General features: G+C 48.8%; 1 protein-coding gene across 1 annotated transcript; it reads right to left on the minus strand.

The window, feature by feature from the left end:
- Nucleotides 1-4,660: 4,660 nt before the first annotated feature.
- LOC138262480 (antifreeze protein Maxi-like) lies at nt 4,661-5,308 on the minus strand. Its single transcript, XM_069212373.1, has one exon. The coding sequence runs from the start codon at nt 5,306-5,308 to the stop codon at nt 4,661-4,663; it is 648 nt and encodes a 215-aa protein (XP_069068474.1).
- Between the last annotated feature and the right edge of the window lie 12,658 nt (nt 5,309-17,966).

Consider the following 17,966-nt stretch of genomic DNA (forward strand, 5'->3'; position numbering starts at 1 on the left):
TGTGGGCATGGCACTCTGAGGGGAGTGCCATGTCGACTTTGTATTTTTCTCCCTACCAGCACACACAAGCTGTGAGGCAGTGTGTCTGTGCTGAGTGAGGGGTCCCCAGGGTGGCATAATACATGCTGCAGCCCTTAGAGACCTTCCCTGGCCACAGGGCCCTTGGAACCAGGGGTACCTTTTACAAGGGACTTAACTGTGTGCCAGGGTTGTGCCAATTGTGGAAACAAAGGTACAGTTTAAGGAAAGAACACTGGTGCTGGGGCCTGGTTAGCAGGATCCCAGCACACTTCCAATCAAAACTAGCATCAACAAAAGGCAAAACGTTAGGGGGTAACCATGCCAACAGTGGCATTTTCCTACACAAACCAAAACCCATAACCACCCTAAAACCTACAAATGCCCTTCCCACGCCAAAACCCATACCACCCTAAAACCTAAAAACCCTACATATATAAACACTTAATACTTACCTGTACTTACCTGCAAAACCTTTACAACCCATACACCTTTGCCATTCATGCCTTTACAAAATAAAAAAATAAAAAATACTTATCGTTAAAACCTTTACCATGCAAATACTGTTATCATTCATGGCTGTAGAACAAAATTTGTTGTAAAGGCATGCGTGGTAAAGGTATGTTCGGAGTGAAGGCATGCGTGATAAAGGTATATTCAGGGTAAAAGCATCCGTGGTAAAGGCATATATGTGGTACTGATTGTTGTAAATGCATTTTGTAATAAATACATCATTGTAAACAATGTTTCCTCCACTAGTGCTGCTAGTAGTACTGCCGCTATTGCTACTACCACCACTAGTTCTAATGCTACTACTGCCTCTAGTGCTGCTGCTACCACTGCCTCTAGTGCTGCTACTACTACCTCCTCTAGTGCTCCTGCTACCACCACTACTAGTGCTGCTACTAATGCCTCTATTGCTGGTACTACTACAACCACCTCTAGTGCTGCTACTACCACTAGTGCTGCTGCTGCTACTACCTCCTCTAGTGCTCCTGCTACTACTAGTGCTGTTGCTGCTACCACTGCCTCTAGTGCTCCTGCTACTACCACCAGTGCTGCTACTAGTAGTGCTGCTGCTACTGCCACAACTGATGCTCCTACTACTGACTAGTGCGGTTGCTACTACCACTAGTGCTGCTCCTACTACTGCCTCTAATGTTGCTACTATCACCACTAGTGCTGCTGCTACTACTAGTTCTGCTTCTTGTACTACCGCCATTAGTGCTGCTACTACCACTAGTGGCGCTGATACTACTGCCATTAGTGCTGCTACTACTGCCACTAGTGCTGTTGCTGCTGCTACTACTACCGCCACTGGTGCTACTACTACAACTAGTGCGGTTACTACCACCACTAGTGCTGCTGCTACCACTACTACCACTGGTGCTGTTGCTACTACTGCCTCTAGTGCTGTTGCTGCTGCTACACTAGTGCTGGGGCAACTACTGCCACTAGTGCTGCTACTAATACCACTATTAGTGCTGTTGCCGCTGCTACTACTAGCGACACTAGTGCTGGGGCAACTACTGCCACCAGTGCTGGGGCAACTAATACCACCATTAGTGCTGTTGCTACCACTACTGGTGCTGCTGCTACTAATAGTGCTTCTAGTGCTGCTGCTACTACTACCACCACTAGTGCTGCCGCAAGTACTACCACTGCTAGTAATGATTCTACTATCACCTCTAGTGCTTCTACTACTACTGCCTCTAGTGCTGTAACTACCACCACCTCTAGTGCTACTACTACCACTAGTGCTGCTACTACCACCTGCACTAGTGCTGAAGCTGCTACCACCATCTCTAGTGCTGCTAGTAACACCACTAGTGCTGCTGCTACCACCTCTAGCGCTGCTACCACCTCTAGCATTGTTGCTACTACCACTCGTGCTGCTTCTACTGCTACCAGCACTAGTGCTGCAGCTACTAGTGCTGCTACTACCACCTCTAGTAATGCTAATACTGCTTCTAGTGCTCCTGCTACTATTACTGCCTACAGTGCTGCTACTACCACTTCTAATGCTGCTGCTACTACTACACCACAGGTACTGCTGCTACAACTACCGCCCCTACAGCTGTTGTTAGTACTACCACCTCTAGTGGTGCTGCTACTACTACCACCACTAATGCCGCCGCTACTACTACTACCACCTTTAGCGCTACTGGTACTACTAATGGTGCTGCAGCTACTACTACCAGTAGTGCTGCTGCTACCACCACCTCCAGTGTTGCTGCTACTACCACTAGTGCTGCTACTACCACCTCTAGTGCTGCTACTACTACCACCACAGCTGTTGTTAGTACTTCCACCTCTAGTGCTGCTACTACTACCACTACTGCTGCTATTACCACCACTAGTGCTGCTACTACTGCTACTGTCTAGTGCTGCTACGAATACCGCTACTATTGCTGCTACTACTACCACAAGTGCTGCTGCTACAGCTGTCGCTAGTGCTGCTACTAGCGAGACAATGCTGCTGCTACTACCACCAGTGCTGCTACTACCACCTGTACTGATACTACCACCCCTTGTGCTGCTACTACCACTAGTGCTGCTGCTACTATCACTAGTGCTTCTACTACTACTGCCTCTAGTGCTGCTGCTACTATCACTAGTGCTTCTACTACTACTGCCTCTAGTGCTGCTGCTACTATTATCACTAGTGCTGCTGCTACTACTGCCTCTGGTGCTACTATTACTGCCTCTAGGGGTTCTACTGCCACCTCTGGTGCTACTACTAATACCGCCTCTAGTCCTGCTGCTACTACCACTAGTGCTGCTGCTATTAGTGCTACCACTAGTGCTGCTGCTACTACCGCCTCTAGTACTGCTGCTGCTAAAAGCAACATTAGAACTACTACTAATTCCACTAGTGCTGCTACTACTACTACCACCACCACCGCTGCTGGTACGACCCCCACTAGTGCTGAGACCACTGCCTCTAGTGATGCTGCTACTACCACCACTACTGCTGCTGCTACTACCACCCCTTGTGCTGATTCTAACACCACTAGTGCTGCTCTTACTGCTACTGCCTCCAGTGCTGCTCTTACTGCTACTGCCTCTAGTGCTTCTTCTACTAGTAATGCATCTAAAGCTGCCACTACTACCACCACTAGACCTACTGCTGCTACTACTGACACTAGTGCTGCTGGTGCTACTACCACAGACACTAGTGCTGCTGTTACTACTACTGCTACCACCACTAGTGCAGCTGGTACTACTACCACTGCCACTAGTGCTACTGCTACCACTAGTGCTGTTGCTTCTACCACTAGTGCTGTTGCTAATAGTGCTGCTACTACTACTGCCACTAGGGCTGCTGTTACTACTACTAGTGATGTTGCTACTACCACTTGTGCTGCTACTAACACTAGTGATGCTGCTAATACCACTAGTGCTGCTACTATTACTACTGTCACTAGTACTGATGCTACTTCTATTGCCACCAGTGCTACTACTAGTACAACTACTACCACTTAATCAAATTTTAAATTGCCTTTTTAATTTGGCCTGTCTTTGGCTAGCCCTGCTCGTCAACTTGGACATTTTGGCCCTCATTTCAACATTGGCGGTCGGCCGAGGCCGACCACCAATATTGGACCACCAGTCGGCCGCCTATGCAGCCAGGAACCCGCCGGCCGCATTTGGACATCCCCGCTGGGCGGTAACATTGCAGCTGGCTCCTAATGGAGCCGGTGGCAATGTGGCCGTGCGGCAGGTGCAGCAGCACCCGTTGCGCAATCCACTGCCTGTAATTCGGGCAGTGGATTGCGCAATGGGGCTGTGCATGGGGGCCCCTGCACTGCCCATGCCAAGCCTTTCCATGGTGGTGTTCCATGGTGCCAGCCTTTCCATGGTGGTGTTCCATGGTGCCAGCCTTTCCATGGTGGTGTTCCATGGTGCCAGCCTTTCCATGGTGGTGTTCCATGGTGCCAGCCTTTCGCCATGGAAAGGCTGGCGGTAAGGGGAGTCGAAATCCCCAGGGCAGCACTGCTGGCAGAGTTGCCCTGGTGGTTTACGACCGCCGGGACCACCATGGCGGTGGTGGTCCCGGCAGTATGACCGTGGCGCTTTCACCACAGTCAAAATACGCTGTGTAGTACCGCCAACCTGTTCACATTTCTCAGACGGTTGGGACTTTCCAAGGCGTCAACAAACCTGTTTCTTCATAACCTCCCTCAGACCTATGTGGACATCCAGATGTCTGTCTGTTACTTGGCGAATGAAGCGATGCATGTCGCGTGAGGTGTCTCTTTTAAGCAAGCCTTGCATTACGAGCCGTCTGTCAGGGTTAATTTAGTAAAGGCCATCCAACCTTCTGCATATGTTCTTCAGGCCTGTTCACCATTGAGTATCACAGGATGAAATCAGGCCTGGAGAAACAATAAAATGTATTCTTTAGCCAGTTTCCACACTTCTACTACTGCTGCCACTATTACTACCACAAGTAGTGCTGCTGCTGCTGCTACTAACACCACTAGTGCTGCTACTATTACCAAACCTAGTGCTGCTGCTACTACTGCTGGTAGTACTACTACCACCATCACTAGTGCTGTTGCTACTACTGCCACTAGTGTTGCTACTACTACCACCATCACTAGTGCTGTTGCTGCTACTACCGCGGCTACTACCACTACTACATTAGTGCTACTACTACTGCCACTATTATTGCTGTTATCACCACCACTAGTGCTGCTGCAACTACTACTGCTGCTCCTACTACCACCACTAATGCTGCTACTGCCACTAGTACTGTTGCTACTATTACTACCATTAGTACTGCTGCTGCTACTACTATAGCTACTAGTGCTGCTGTTACTACTGCCTCTAGTACTGCTACTATTACTACTGCCTCTAGTGCTGCTACTACTATAGCTACTACTGATGCTACTACTTCTGCCTCTAGTGCTGCTTCTACTACCGCCACTAGAGCTGCTGCTACTACTGCCACTAGTGCTGCTACTGTCACTGGTGCTGCTACCACAGGCACTAGTGCTGCTACTACTGCCAGTAGTGCTGCTACTACTACTACTACAAAAGCCACTAGTGCTGCTGCAACTACTACCACGACTAGTGCTGCTACTACCGCCACTAGTGCTGCTACTACTACCGTTACCACCACTAGTGCTGCTTCTACTACTGCCACCAGTATTGCTACTACCACTACTGCCACTAGTACTGCTGCTACAATTACTACCATTAGTACTGCTGCTACTTCTGGTGCTGCTGCTACTTCTGCCTCTAGTGCTGCTGCTACCGCCACTAGTGCTGCTGCTACTACCATCACTAGTGCTGCTGTTATTACTACTTCTGCCTCTAGTGCTGCTACTACGAAAGCCACTAGTGCTGCTGTTACTACTACCACCGCTCGTGCTGCTCCTGCCACTGTGCTGGTACCACTACTACTACCATTAGTACTGCTGATACTACTGGTGATGCTCTTGCTACTACCACCACTAGTGCTGCTACTTCTACTACCGCCCAGGCGTGGCTCCTCCGCTAGGGCGGAGGAGCGCCGCCCCACACCAGCTGCTGCAAACCTACTAAAAATGATAATAAACTGTTTCTCTTTTTTAGTAAAAGGGGCGGGCCAGAGGCTGTTACGAGCAATGAGGGGAAGTGATGTCACTGCGCATGCATGTTTTGGCCGGCCGTACACACATGCGCACAGGGCTCTCTCCAGCCCGGCAACAAAGCTGCACAGGCTCCCAGTCTGCCTGCAAGAGCCCTGGCTGGGCGATCCCAGCCAATCCTGACGCTGCTCTGAGCGGCGTCAGCACTGGCCGCAGGGCAGGCGCGGAGCCTGTGCCTGCAGCGTTCCTGCATTAGGGGAGCAGTGACGGTGTTGGTGATGAATAAGGTACGTTTTCTTTTTTAAATTAATTTCGCACCCCGTCCCCTGCCTCCCCGCTACCACCGCGAGCTGCTCCTGCTACTGCCACTGGTGGTACTACTACCACCACCACCACTAATGCTGCTACTACTAACTCTAGTGCTATTGATAGTACAGCCTCTAGTGCTGCTGCCACCACTAGTGCTGCTGCTACTACAGCCACTAGTGGTGCTGCTACCACTAGTGGTGCTGCTTCTACTACTGCCTCTACTGCTGATGCTACTACCACCACTAGTGCTGCTACTTCTACTAGTGCCACTAGTGCTAGTACTACTACACCACTAGTTCTGTTGGTACCAACACTAGTGCTGCTGCTACTACCGCCACTAGTGCTGCTGCTGCTACCGCCTCTAGTGCTGCTGCTACTACCGCCTCTAGTGCTGCTGCTACTACTGCCACTAGTGCTGCTACTTCTACTGCCACTAGTGTTGCTACTTCTACTAGTGCTACTACTACTAGGACCACTAGTGCTGCTGCTGCTAATACTACTACAGCCACTAGTACTGCTGCTACTGCCTCTAGTGCTGCTACTACTTCTGCCTCTAGTGCTGCTGCTACTACTGCCTCTAGTGCTGCTGCTACTACTACTGTCTCTAGTGCTGCTACTACTACTGCCACTAGTGCTGCTACTTCTACTAGTGCCACTAGTGCTAGTACTACTACACCACTAGTTCTGTTGGTACCAACACTAGTGCTGCTGCTACTACCGCTACTAGTGCTGCTGCTACTACTGCCACTAGTGCTGCAACTACCGCCTCTAGTGCTGCTGCTACAACCGCCTCTAGTGCTGCTGCTACTACTGCCACTAGTGCTGCTACTTCTACTGCCACTAGTGCTGCTACTTCTACTAGTGCTACTACTACTAGGACCACTAGTGCTGCTGCTGCTAATACTACTACAGCCACTAGTACTTCTGCTACTGCCTCTAGTGCTGCTACTACTTCTGCCTCTAGTGCTGCTGCTACTACTACCGCCACTAGTGCTGCTACTTCTACTAGTGCCACTAGTGCTACTACTAGGACCACTAGTGCTGCTGCTAGTACTGCTACAGCCACTAGTGCTGCTGCTACTACTTCTGCCTCTAGTGCTGTTACTTCTAGTGCCTCTAGTGCTACTACTACTAGGACCACTAGTGCTGCTGCTGCTACTATTAGTACTGCCACTAGTGCTGCTGCTACTGCCTCGGCTGCTGCTGCTACTACTGCCTCGACTGCTGCTGCTGTCGCCGCCACTACTTCTACTGCTAGTAACGCTGCCACTCATGGATCTCTTCTTCTGCTGCTGATGTAACTGCTGCTATTAACACTGCTTTCACATCTATGGCGACTAATATCCTTGCTGTCACTATTTTTGTTACTACTACCTGTGTTTTTTAACTTTTTATTTTCATAGCAAGCATGCTACCTCTATTGTTCATACAATCCCTGCTACTCCCACAGGTACTTCTTCTAGTGTTGCAGGTACTATCGCTGTAAGTAAGACAGGTTTTGGCTCATAGCATTTAGGTGAAGACCTTGTCTATGTTACAGGGTTTGCCCCTAGGGTTGGCTCTGTGGGGCAGAGGCTACCAGTGGACACATCCCGGCATAAGAAGTAGGCGTGGAGTAGAGTCAGTGTAGCTTTTTTCCTGTGAATAGGGCTATAGTGGAGGGTGGGTCGAGACCTGCTGTCCAGACCTGTGCAAACTTGAGTCATGTTTAGGTTTCCCTGCGGGTGCTACTGCAGTGGCAGAGTTGTAATTCCGATAGAGACTTCTAGCCGCAGATTCCTCATTTTGTGAATATTACCCAGACGTCACATTTGACACTAACTCAAATTGTTTCTTGAGAAAGTTTCTAAGAATCACTGAGATTACTTTGAGTGACCAACTTCGGTACTGAGCCAGTCAGATGGACCAGCAAGGACCACAGACACAATTACCTCGAAGAAGTAGTCTTCAGTGGGTTCCGGGCACTCATATCACCTGGCCATAGACTCCTGTGGAAGTGGTCCTGGTGCAAGGGATACAGGATGCTGAAGATGCTCAAAATGTAGTGAATGTACTGTGCTTAGTTTGGGGGGGGAGAGGGAGGGGTATTGGGGGCATTACTGAAGCTACTCCTTAGTCCACAGGCTTGGTGATGCGATTCTGGCCACAGGTGTCAGCGTCCTTGTAGTCCTCTCAACCCTGGCAGAAGTCCAGGTGCCCAATATTGTGGTTACATTGGAAACCTTCCTTGTACAGTAACTTGCCTTCTGGGTGACAGAATTGCATTCCAACAACTCTCCTGGGTCCAGCAAACTTGGGTGCAAGTTTGAGCGCAAGGTCCTGGTCTCTGGGGCTGCATTGCAGTGATGTGAAGATCTGGGCTACTAACTTGTCCCAGGAGTTTCTTCAGCTGCTGGGGCCCTGTGCTGTGAACAGGAGTCGGCCAATAGACCTTGGAGCCTCTTGCTTTGGTTGGGCTCCAAAGGTGACTTCTCCACGAGCAGGTCAAATCAGGAACAGTCCCCTTCTTCTTTGCTAGCCACCAGATTCAGCAAGTGTAGTCCACGTCCGTGCAGCCTCTCTCTGCATAGAGCTATTGTGCAGCAGGGCAGTCCTTCTTCCGTCCTCTGTTCCAGTCCAATGAGGAATGGGAGCCAAGGGTGACGCTTGTATGCTAAAAAAGAAAATGCCTTTAGGTTAAGATGCGGTTGGTAGTCAATAGGCTACCAGGTTCCCTCCCTCCTGACGAACACTTCCTGTGATGTGTGGCATCTTGTTATCCTGAAAAAATTATTTGGCAACAGGATTCCCCTCTCCTTCCCGAGTGCCATCCTGTCAACCTAATCAATAAAGCAGCCCCTCTCTCACGTGTTCACCATTTGCCCTTCGAAGGCAACTTACATATATTAAAAAAGGGAGGACTCAGCTTTGCCATTGATTTAAATGGAAAAGTTAAGTTAGTTTAAAACTTCCCTTCCAGGGCGCTTTGGCAGACTAAGCACCAGGTCTGATTGAGAGTGCACTGAACCTTGCTAGAGTCGAAAAACCAGCAGCGTTAGTCCAAACCTTTGGGGGTGGCCAGAAAGAAAGATACATTTTCTTACAGCACGGCACTTGCCAGTTTGTTCTCATACAGACAACGCTGTCCAGTGTTTTACTGTTTGTTCTGTCTCTCGCCCGGCAAGACTCTGCTGTGAACACAGTTATAAGTTATTTTTCTGCCCTCTCAGCCTTCTTACGGTTGCCTGATCAGCCTCACTATTTAAATCACCTGTTGTGATGCGTTTTTGAAAGGGCTGCAACATATGTTTCCCCCTTTTCCTTTGGTGATTGCCCAGTAGGACCTGAACCTCGTCCTTATGTGTACACCATTCAAGCTGTTCCACAGTTGTTCTATACAGATTCTCACAACTGTGTTCCTCGTTGCCATCACCTTGGCACAAGGTATGAGTCAGCTTTAGGCTTTGTGTGTTCATCCATCACACTCTACCTTCATCTCAGACAAGCTGGTGCTGTGTACTTGGGCTTCTTTTCCCCAAACGTTGTGATGCTGCTCCACGTCTCTGCGTGGACAGTAAGGAGGCTCCCAGATTTGATATGGATCGCACCAAAGACCACAGAATGGGCGATCAACTCTTTGTGGGGTCTGCTGGAGTGAAAAAAGACAAGGCTGTGCAGACACATACCATCTCATGCTGGATCATGCTCTGCATTAATATCTGCTCTGCATTAAAGGGTCAAAACTGCTATCACTGCATTAGCACAGTGCAGTTACGTGGCTGTCTCTACACGTGTTTATGAACCACTATGGTGTGGACAGCCAAGACTGCTGAGAAGGGCACTTTGCCCACTCTGTCTTGCAGGACTTTCTGGTTTGAGTTCACCCACGGCCCTTCCTCCCTTGGGTATTCCTCTGATGTCTATGCAAAAGGTGAGGAATCTGCAGCAAGAAGCTCTATCAGCAGAACATGTTCACTTACCTTCAGTAATGCTCATTACTGTAGGGACTCTTTTAGGGCAGATGTACATTATTCACCGTCCTTTACATACTCCCTGTTCTGTGGTGGGACTTTACCTTTAATAAGATCTCAAGTACAAGAATCTGCCCACTGCCTACCAATTTGTTTTTGAGGATCCACACCTGGAGGCCCTGCAAGCTCAAAAGCAACTGATGTCAGTTCACGGAACTGGCACGTATAGAGGACGCGCATATCACTTCCGCAGTGGAATAGCATCAGAGGTTGGGTGTCTAAAATGTATTTAAATTAAATTTAAAAAACAATTATCTTTTCCATGTCGTACCGCGCCGCGTTCCTCTTCCCTGCTGGCTGCACGCAGGCACAAGCTCCCAGACAAACCTGCGGCCAATCCTGACGCTGCTCAAAGCAGCGTCAGGATTGGCAGGGAGCGCCCTGGCTGGGCGCTCCCAGGCACACTGAGAGCCTGTGGAGGCTCGGGCTGGAGAGACCCTACTACTTATGTGTTTGGCCGGTCCGAGGCGGCTGGCCAAACATACGTGCACAGTGAGGGGGAGTGCTGAGCACTCCCCCGCCTAACCCCCCATTGCTTGTCACCCCTGTGGCCCCACCCCTTTCACAACAAGGGGATAATAAACTATGTTTATTATCACCTCATTGTGAAACTTTTGCAGCTTCTGCTGCTGGTGGGGGTGCTGGGAAGGAGGTGACGCTCCTCCGCCCTAACGGAGGAGCCGTCCCGGTCTACGGTTGCTTCCTTTTCAGCTGCTGCTTTTTTCTTTTTGGTTAAGCACTCTATTGCGTGTTTTCTAGGTGTCTCCCTCGTGTACTTCATGGTCTGCTTTTTTGCCCATGTGTACCTCCCCTCACCCCTCAGTTACTGTTGTTCCTTCTTCCCAGCCTGCACCATTCTGTTGCTGTTTTTGCTTCCCAAACCCCCTCCCTTGTCTGTGTGCTTTCTCCGTCCCTGCTCACTGTTTTTTTCTGTGCTTCCCCATCTACGCCCACCATCTGTTCCTGTGCTTCCTCATCCTTTCTTACTCTCCGTTGTCGATGTACTTCCCCATTCTCACAAGCTCATGCTAGTCTCTTGTCAACAGACTTCCCCACTGTGATCTCTCGCCGGTCCCTCTCACCACCCCCTACCTCCATCTTCTCTCCTGCTCTCCCTCATCCATGTTGCCTTGTCCTCTGCCTGCTTCCCACATTATTTTTTATTTAAAAAAGCAATCCAGTGCTATATATAAGGGATTGTGTATTCCTGGGATGTTTCTGCTAGTAGAGGAATGTGATTGTGAATTGCCCATTTCCACATTGTTTGGACTAGAAGGGACAGTTGAGATGAATGAGTCCCGCCTTGTTTCTTTAGATAATACATGTTTGTCATATTGTCTGTTTTTATCAAGACAGACTTGTGTTTGAGAAGTGGTTGAAACACTTTTAGGGCAAGGAACACAGCTAATAATTCTAAATGGTTTATGTGATAATTTCGCTGTTTTGAATCCCATTCCCCTTGTATGGTAAGGTTGTCGAGATGAGCTCCCCAATCTATCATTGATGCATCTGTTGTTATTGTGGTCTGAGGCACAGGGTCTTGAAATGACCGCCCCTTCATTAAATTGCTGAGATTCCACCATTGAAGGGACGTGTGCGTTTGGTGGCCCATCAACACTAGATCTTGCAACTTGCCCTGTGCTTGAGACCATTGCTGTGCGAGGCACTGTTGTAGTGTTCTCATGTCTAGTCTTGCATGCAGTAATAATGCTTTGCAGGATGCTATCATTCCCAATAGTTTCATGATAAATCTTACAGTGTATTGTTGATTTGGCTGAATTTGTGGTATGAGATTTTGGAAAGCTTCTATCCTTTGTGTATTTGGATAAGCTAAGGCTTTTTTGGGTATTGGGAGTGGCACCTAGGTAAGGCTGCACCTGTGCTGGCTGATGACGGGGTTTATGGCAATTGAGAGTGAACCCTAAAGTATGTGGGGCTTCTATTGTGTATGGAGTGTGTTCTTGACATTGTATAAAATTGCTTGATTTTATTAGCCAATTGTCTAGATATGGAAAGACATGTATATGTTGCCTTCTTAGGTAGGCTGCCACTGCTGCTAGACATTTTGTAAATACTCTTGGAGCTGCTATGCCGAATGGCAGAACTTTGAACTGGTAGTGTTTTCCTGGTATAACAAACCTTAGGTATATTCTGTGAGCTGGATGGATGGGTATGTGGAAATACACATCTTTGAGATCTAATGCAGTCATGTAATCTTGCTTTTGTAATAGTGGAATGACGTGTTGCAGAGTTACCATGTGAAAGTGTTCTGACAGGATATAGAGATCTAGAATGGGTCTGAGAGTGCCATCCTTTTTGGGAAAGAGGAGGTATAGTGAGTATACCCCTGTTCCGTGTTGAGATTTTGGGACTAATTCTATTGCCTCTTTTAGTAGTAGCGATTTTACTTCTTGTTGTAACAGAACGTTGTGTTCTGGGGACAGCCTGTGATAACGAGGAGGAATATTTGGAGGGCTAGAAATCAATTCTAGGCAATAACCATTGTGGATAATTGGGAGTACCCATTGGTCTGCTGTGATATTTTGCCATTGGGAGTGGAATTGCTGCTCCCCACAGGAGATGTGTGGGGTTGTGGCCCGCTTATGAAGTCACTGTTTTGATGGGGTAGTGACATATTTTTAGGCGTGGAATTTGCCTCTGACATGTTGGCCTCTATAAGAGCCTCTACACCCCCCTCTCTGGTACTGCTGCTGATGACCTTGTTTAGACTGGGAGGTAGAAGCCTCCGTAGATTGTGGCTTGAATCCTCTAAATTGCTGCTTACGAAAGGAGCCTCTGTAAGGTATTATATATAAGGCTCCCACTGCTTTAGCAGTGTCTGAGCGTTCCTGAGTTTTTCTATTGTGGTGTCAACCTCAGGACCAAACAGGTGTTTCTTATCGAAAGGCATATTCAGTACTGCCTGCTGTATTTCTGGTTTGAATCCAGAAGAACGTCACCATGCATGTCTGCGTATGGTTACAGCAGTATTTACGCTCCTAGCTGCTGTATCTGCCGCGTCCAGAGCAGACCTTATCTGGTTGTTACTTATTGCCTGACCTTCTTCAACAATTTGTTGAGCCCTTTTCTGATGTTCTTTGGGCAGGTGTTGTAATAGCTCCTGCATCTCGTCCCAGTGAGCTCTATCATACCTTGCTAGCAAGGCTTGTGAATTTGCAATGCGCCATTGGTTAGCTGCCTGTGTAGCTACCCTCTTGCCAGCAGCATCAAACTTCCTGCTTTCTTTGTCAGGAGGAGGGACATCCCCTGACGATTGACTATTGGCCCTTTTTTTGGCTGCACTGACAACCACCGAGTCTGGAGGTACCTGATGTGTAATGTAAGCAGGATCCGTAGGTGCAGGCTTATATTTTTTGTCTATGCGTGGTGTTAAAACCCTAGCTTTCACAGGCTCGTTAAATATCTCATCTGCATGCTTGATCATGCCAGGTAGCATTGGGAGGCACTGGTAATGTGAGTGCGTGGAGGATAAGGTATTAAAAAGGAAATCCTCTTCTAAAGGCTCACAATGCATGAGTACCCCGTGGTACGCAGCTGCCCTAGAGATGACCTGCATGTATGCAGTTGTATCCTCTGGTGGGGAAGGTTTTGAAGGATATAAGTCTGGGTCATAAGCTGGTATGGGATCTGGATCATACAGATCCCAAGGGTCAACCGCATCACCATGAGAATAAGTCTGTGAGTGAGTTGGTGAAGGTAATGGTGGTGGGCTAATGGGTGGTGGTGAAAAAGAAAGTTGTGGTGAAAATGGGGGAGAAGTATGCAAAGGTAATGGCTTCTCCTTCCATTTAAAAATCTTTGCTGGTGGTGGAGCAGTATCGAGATGTTAATGGAAAGCCAACTTTCTTTTAGTCTGTGGAGGAGGTGCAGTAATGATCCTCCCCGTCCGTTTATGGATATGGATCCTTGATTGTCTTTCATCCATGATTTCTAAAATAGGTAGAATGTCAGTGTCCTCAGAAATGTATTCTGATGGTTTTGATGATTTTGAGGACTGTTCATCCTATGGTTTGGAGCTCTGTTTTAGGTGGCTCCAAAGACCTTGTTCTTCTGAGTAAGAAGACTTTCGGCTCCGAGGTTTGCAATTTTTTCAGGCCCGAAATATCAGCCTGGTGTTTCGGCTCCGAGGCAGGACGTCAAGGCTTCGACTCGGGAGAGGGTGGACTCCGATTCGGTTTGGAAGTTGAGCTTTTGGTGGATTTGCTCGACTTCGGTATTAAAGTAGGTGTGGCCTTTTTCAGAGCCGAACCCGAAGGTTGGTCGCCGAGTATTGTCTTGCTGGTCGAACCATGGCTCTCTGGCAGTGATGCACCCAAGGCCTTCGATTATTTTTTAGGACTGGGCATAAGGGCAATCGTACTCACGTGCTGACCGGCAGTGAAGAGTTGGCTATCTTTCTCTGAGTCTTCTTCGGAGTCGGTGTGCTGAATGGAAACTACCGTCTGGGCCTGTTCTTCCTCAAGGGTGTAGATAACATGGGTACTCTTCGATGCCATTTTCAGTCTCCTGGCTCTCCGGTCACGTAGTGTCTTCTTGGATCGGAACGATCGACCGGCTTCACAATCCTCTTTTCGGTGATTGGGAGAGAGACACAGATTACATACCAGGTGTTGGTCTGTGTATGAAAATATCGCGTGGCATCGTGGACAGAATCGCAATGGAGTCCAATCCATCAGGCTTCGGCGTGGTAGGCCTGAACAGGCCACAGTTGGGCACTCGTGCCCAGAAGGGCGAAATTTGGTTTTCAACAGTACTATCGGTTCGACTATAGATGGAAACGTGATCGAAACAATACCAATGGTCAAAGAAAGTTATCTCATGTTTCCGAATCGAAAATCTCAGAGCGAGAGGAAACACGTCCGAACACGGCAGGGGAAAGAAAACAATCTAACAATGGAGTTGTGCCCATGCGCAGTATAACCGAAAGGAGGAGTCACTCAATCCCATGACTCCGAAAATACTTCTTCGAAGAAAAACAACTTGTAACACTCCGAGCCCAACACTAGATGGCGGAAGCAATGCATAACATGTGTATCTGTAGCTCCACATGCCATTGAACATATATATAAAGCTATATCGAAGTTCACTTTGTATAGATTGTATGTACTAATCCATATCGAACTGGTAAATTCTTTAAAATGGTGGCCTTGCTTTGTAGGTGCGTGCAAACGTTTTGTCGAGCGCCTACAAAATGATGCGCCAGTCATAGCCTACCATTTTTTTTTAAAACATAACTTTCAGCCATGCTGCTAAAAACCCATTGCTTTCGCCAAACGCCTCAGAGGCTAGACCTATTGGCTTTCCTAATGCTTGTTTTTAAAAGGATCGTTCTCCAAGGACATTCCTGGGCCATATCTAATACAGATGCAGAATCCATACCTTTGAATTTCCCCAGGTGTCAGACTGGATCCAGAGAATTTTTGGAGCAGCTCCCCTGAGCACCTTTAGGTGGTGCTGATCGACTCCATATCCATCGTAGTCTGTGCTGGATATGACGTTGTGGTTCCTATATAGGTTTCAGGTCTTTTCTCTCCGCCCCAGCAAGCGCTGATCCGAAGAAAGCTACCATGCAGTCATTTTTTAACTGCCTTTTTTTTTCTTCCGAATAATTTGGCCGGTGCTCCACTCCTGGTGTGTCAAGGATGTCATCCAGAAACACCGGATTCAAGCCCTGTGGATCTTTCTTCAGGCTATGTCTGTGTCGGATCCGCACCACATGTGTCTTTGGTGCCTGGAGCGCGACCATAATCCGAAGTTGTGCTCCGAGTAACAGACCATGCATCTGAGGGCTTTGAGGAAGCACTCCCTGAAGCTGAAGGTGGCCCAACACTCAACTCTAAGGACACTGAGATCTCAGTCAAGAGGAACATCCCGGGAATCAGTCACAGAATCCTCCATCATCGTCGACCCTCACCTCAAGTCTTTTGGGTAAGTCGAGGCACAATAAGAAATCGTTCTTTGACTCCTTCTTGCCTGTTGGCCAAGAGACCAGGGAGTGTCAATGTTCTAGACTTCGTTCTGCGGAGCCTGCCCAACTCTGCGCCTCCCAGAGTTTCAGGGAGCCACAACAACCCCTGTCCAACCTAAAGAGTTTTACAAGGTCATGCGTCCCATTTTTGGGCAGCCTGACAACAATGGATCACCTTCAGGGCATTCAGAGTAGTAAGGGGCACCTTTGGCATCCGCATCAGCAGCTTTGACCTCTGCGCCGAGGGGAATCCAAGCATCTAGTTCTGGATCCATACAGTCATACCACCCTGACAATTCTCAATGCTGATCCAGTTGCTCCTGGCGCCATCCGCGCCCATGGACGGTGCCATCCCCACTGTAATCCCCGACTCCGGCATGGCGGATGATGCTGGTTCCGATGCCAGCAGGAGCCTTGCCTCCTAGGTCAGATCCTGTGCCTTTTTCTTATGGCTTAGGTTTTGGGGATGAATGGGTGGGGGCGGGGACCCTTTAGAAAACCAGCTCCATGAAGATCAATTTATGGACTGGCGTACAGACTTGGGTGAAGCCAGAGGACTGGATACTTCTCCAGACACTGGCATGCTTTCTCCCCCTACAGTGGCCATGCAGGAGGGAGCTTCGTAGTCTATGGTGGTGAGGAGGGCAGTAGAAGTCCTGGACCTTGAGTTGTCCTTGGTCACTGTCAGGACTAATCTCCAGACAGAGGTGCTACAACTGAAAGCTTCCACTCAGGACCAATGTTCCCATTTAATGAGGCCATCACAGATGTCTCTGGATACCTGGTCCAAACCCAGCACAGGGGCTCTTGTGAACAGGACTAGTGCCCGTCACCATCGTCTAGCTCCAGGGGACCCAGGTTGTCTGACACAAAACCCCACCCCTGAGAGGTTGGTTATCCAACCCTCTACCTCCCGGGGCGCGTTCCCTTCCGCTCCCTGGGATAGGGAATCCAAAAGGTTGAATGCACTTGGAAAGAATATGTTTTCTTTCACCAGCCTTGTAATGCAGTCGATGAACAATGCATGCCTTTTTGGCTGTTATTCTCACACACTGTGGGATAAGGTTGCAAAAGTGCTCTGCCACAGGTCCCAGAGGAGGCCTGGGCTGTACTGTATCAGGCTGTTGCTGATGGGAGAGACACAGCAAGTTCAGAATATGCTGCAGACTAGAAACCACCGACTTGCTAGGTAGAGCGGGTTCGTCGGCAATGGCCCTGAAAAGCCACGTCTGGCTTTTCAGGGAATGTCCAAGGTATCTTGATTGACATGCCCTTTGACGGCACCCGTCCCATCTTAGACAAGGCAGAATCTGTGCTAGAGTGCTTCTAGGATTATTGGGCTACAGCCAGGTCCTTGGGTTTTGCGGCAACCCCCACACCTCCAAGTCTGCCTCTCACTTATTTTATGGCTACAGAAGGGGCCTCCAACCATGTCCATTTCCTGCCAGCCACCGTGTCCCGCATGCTGCCCTGTCTTTGTGTGGCCCAGGGTGCAGGATCCACCAACCTTGTGGATTAGGAGGCCAGTGGTTTGGATCATCCGCCATCATCTTCCTGGAGCAGCCTCTAAACCATCCTATTCAGACTCTCCCCCACCATGGGCAAGTTGGCGACAGGATTCTCCATCACCTACTCTGCTGGCAACCCATCACATCAAAAAGGTGGGGTTTGCAGATAGTCTGAAGGGTCTACCCTCTTCCGTTCAAGACTAACCCCTCCACCCATGCCACCATCCTATGATCAGATGACAGAGGATCATTTGTCCCTTCTCCCCGAGGAAGTAACGGCTCTCATGGCCAAAAGAGCCATAGATAGGGTTCCTGCGCCAGAAGTTGGTCGTGGTTGCTACTCCCGCTACTTTCTGGTACCCAAATGGTTGCTACTCCCGCTACTTTCTGGTACCCAAAAAGGACAAGGGCCTCCATCCTATCCTAGACTTTCGGTCTCTCAATCCCATCCTTAAAAAGTAGAAGTTCAAAATGCTCACTCTGGCTCAGGATCTATCTGCCCTGGACCCAGGAGAATGGTTGGTAGCATTCGACTTGCTTATCTCTATATTCT

Source organism: Pleurodeles waltl, chromosome 10, assembly GCF_031143425.1.
Source record: "Pleurodeles waltl isolate 20211129_DDA chromosome 10, aPleWal1.hap1.20221129, whole genome shotgun sequence".
Taxonomy (NCBI): domain Eukaryota; kingdom Metazoa; phylum Chordata; class Amphibia; order Caudata; family Salamandridae; genus Pleurodeles; species Pleurodeles waltl.

What these genes read in the sequence shown, in the direction of transcription:
- LOC138262480 (XM_069212373.1), bottom strand. Translation starts at nt 5,308, where the DNA reads ATGGTAGTAGCAGCAGCACTAGTGGCGGTAGCAGCAGCACTAGAGGCA.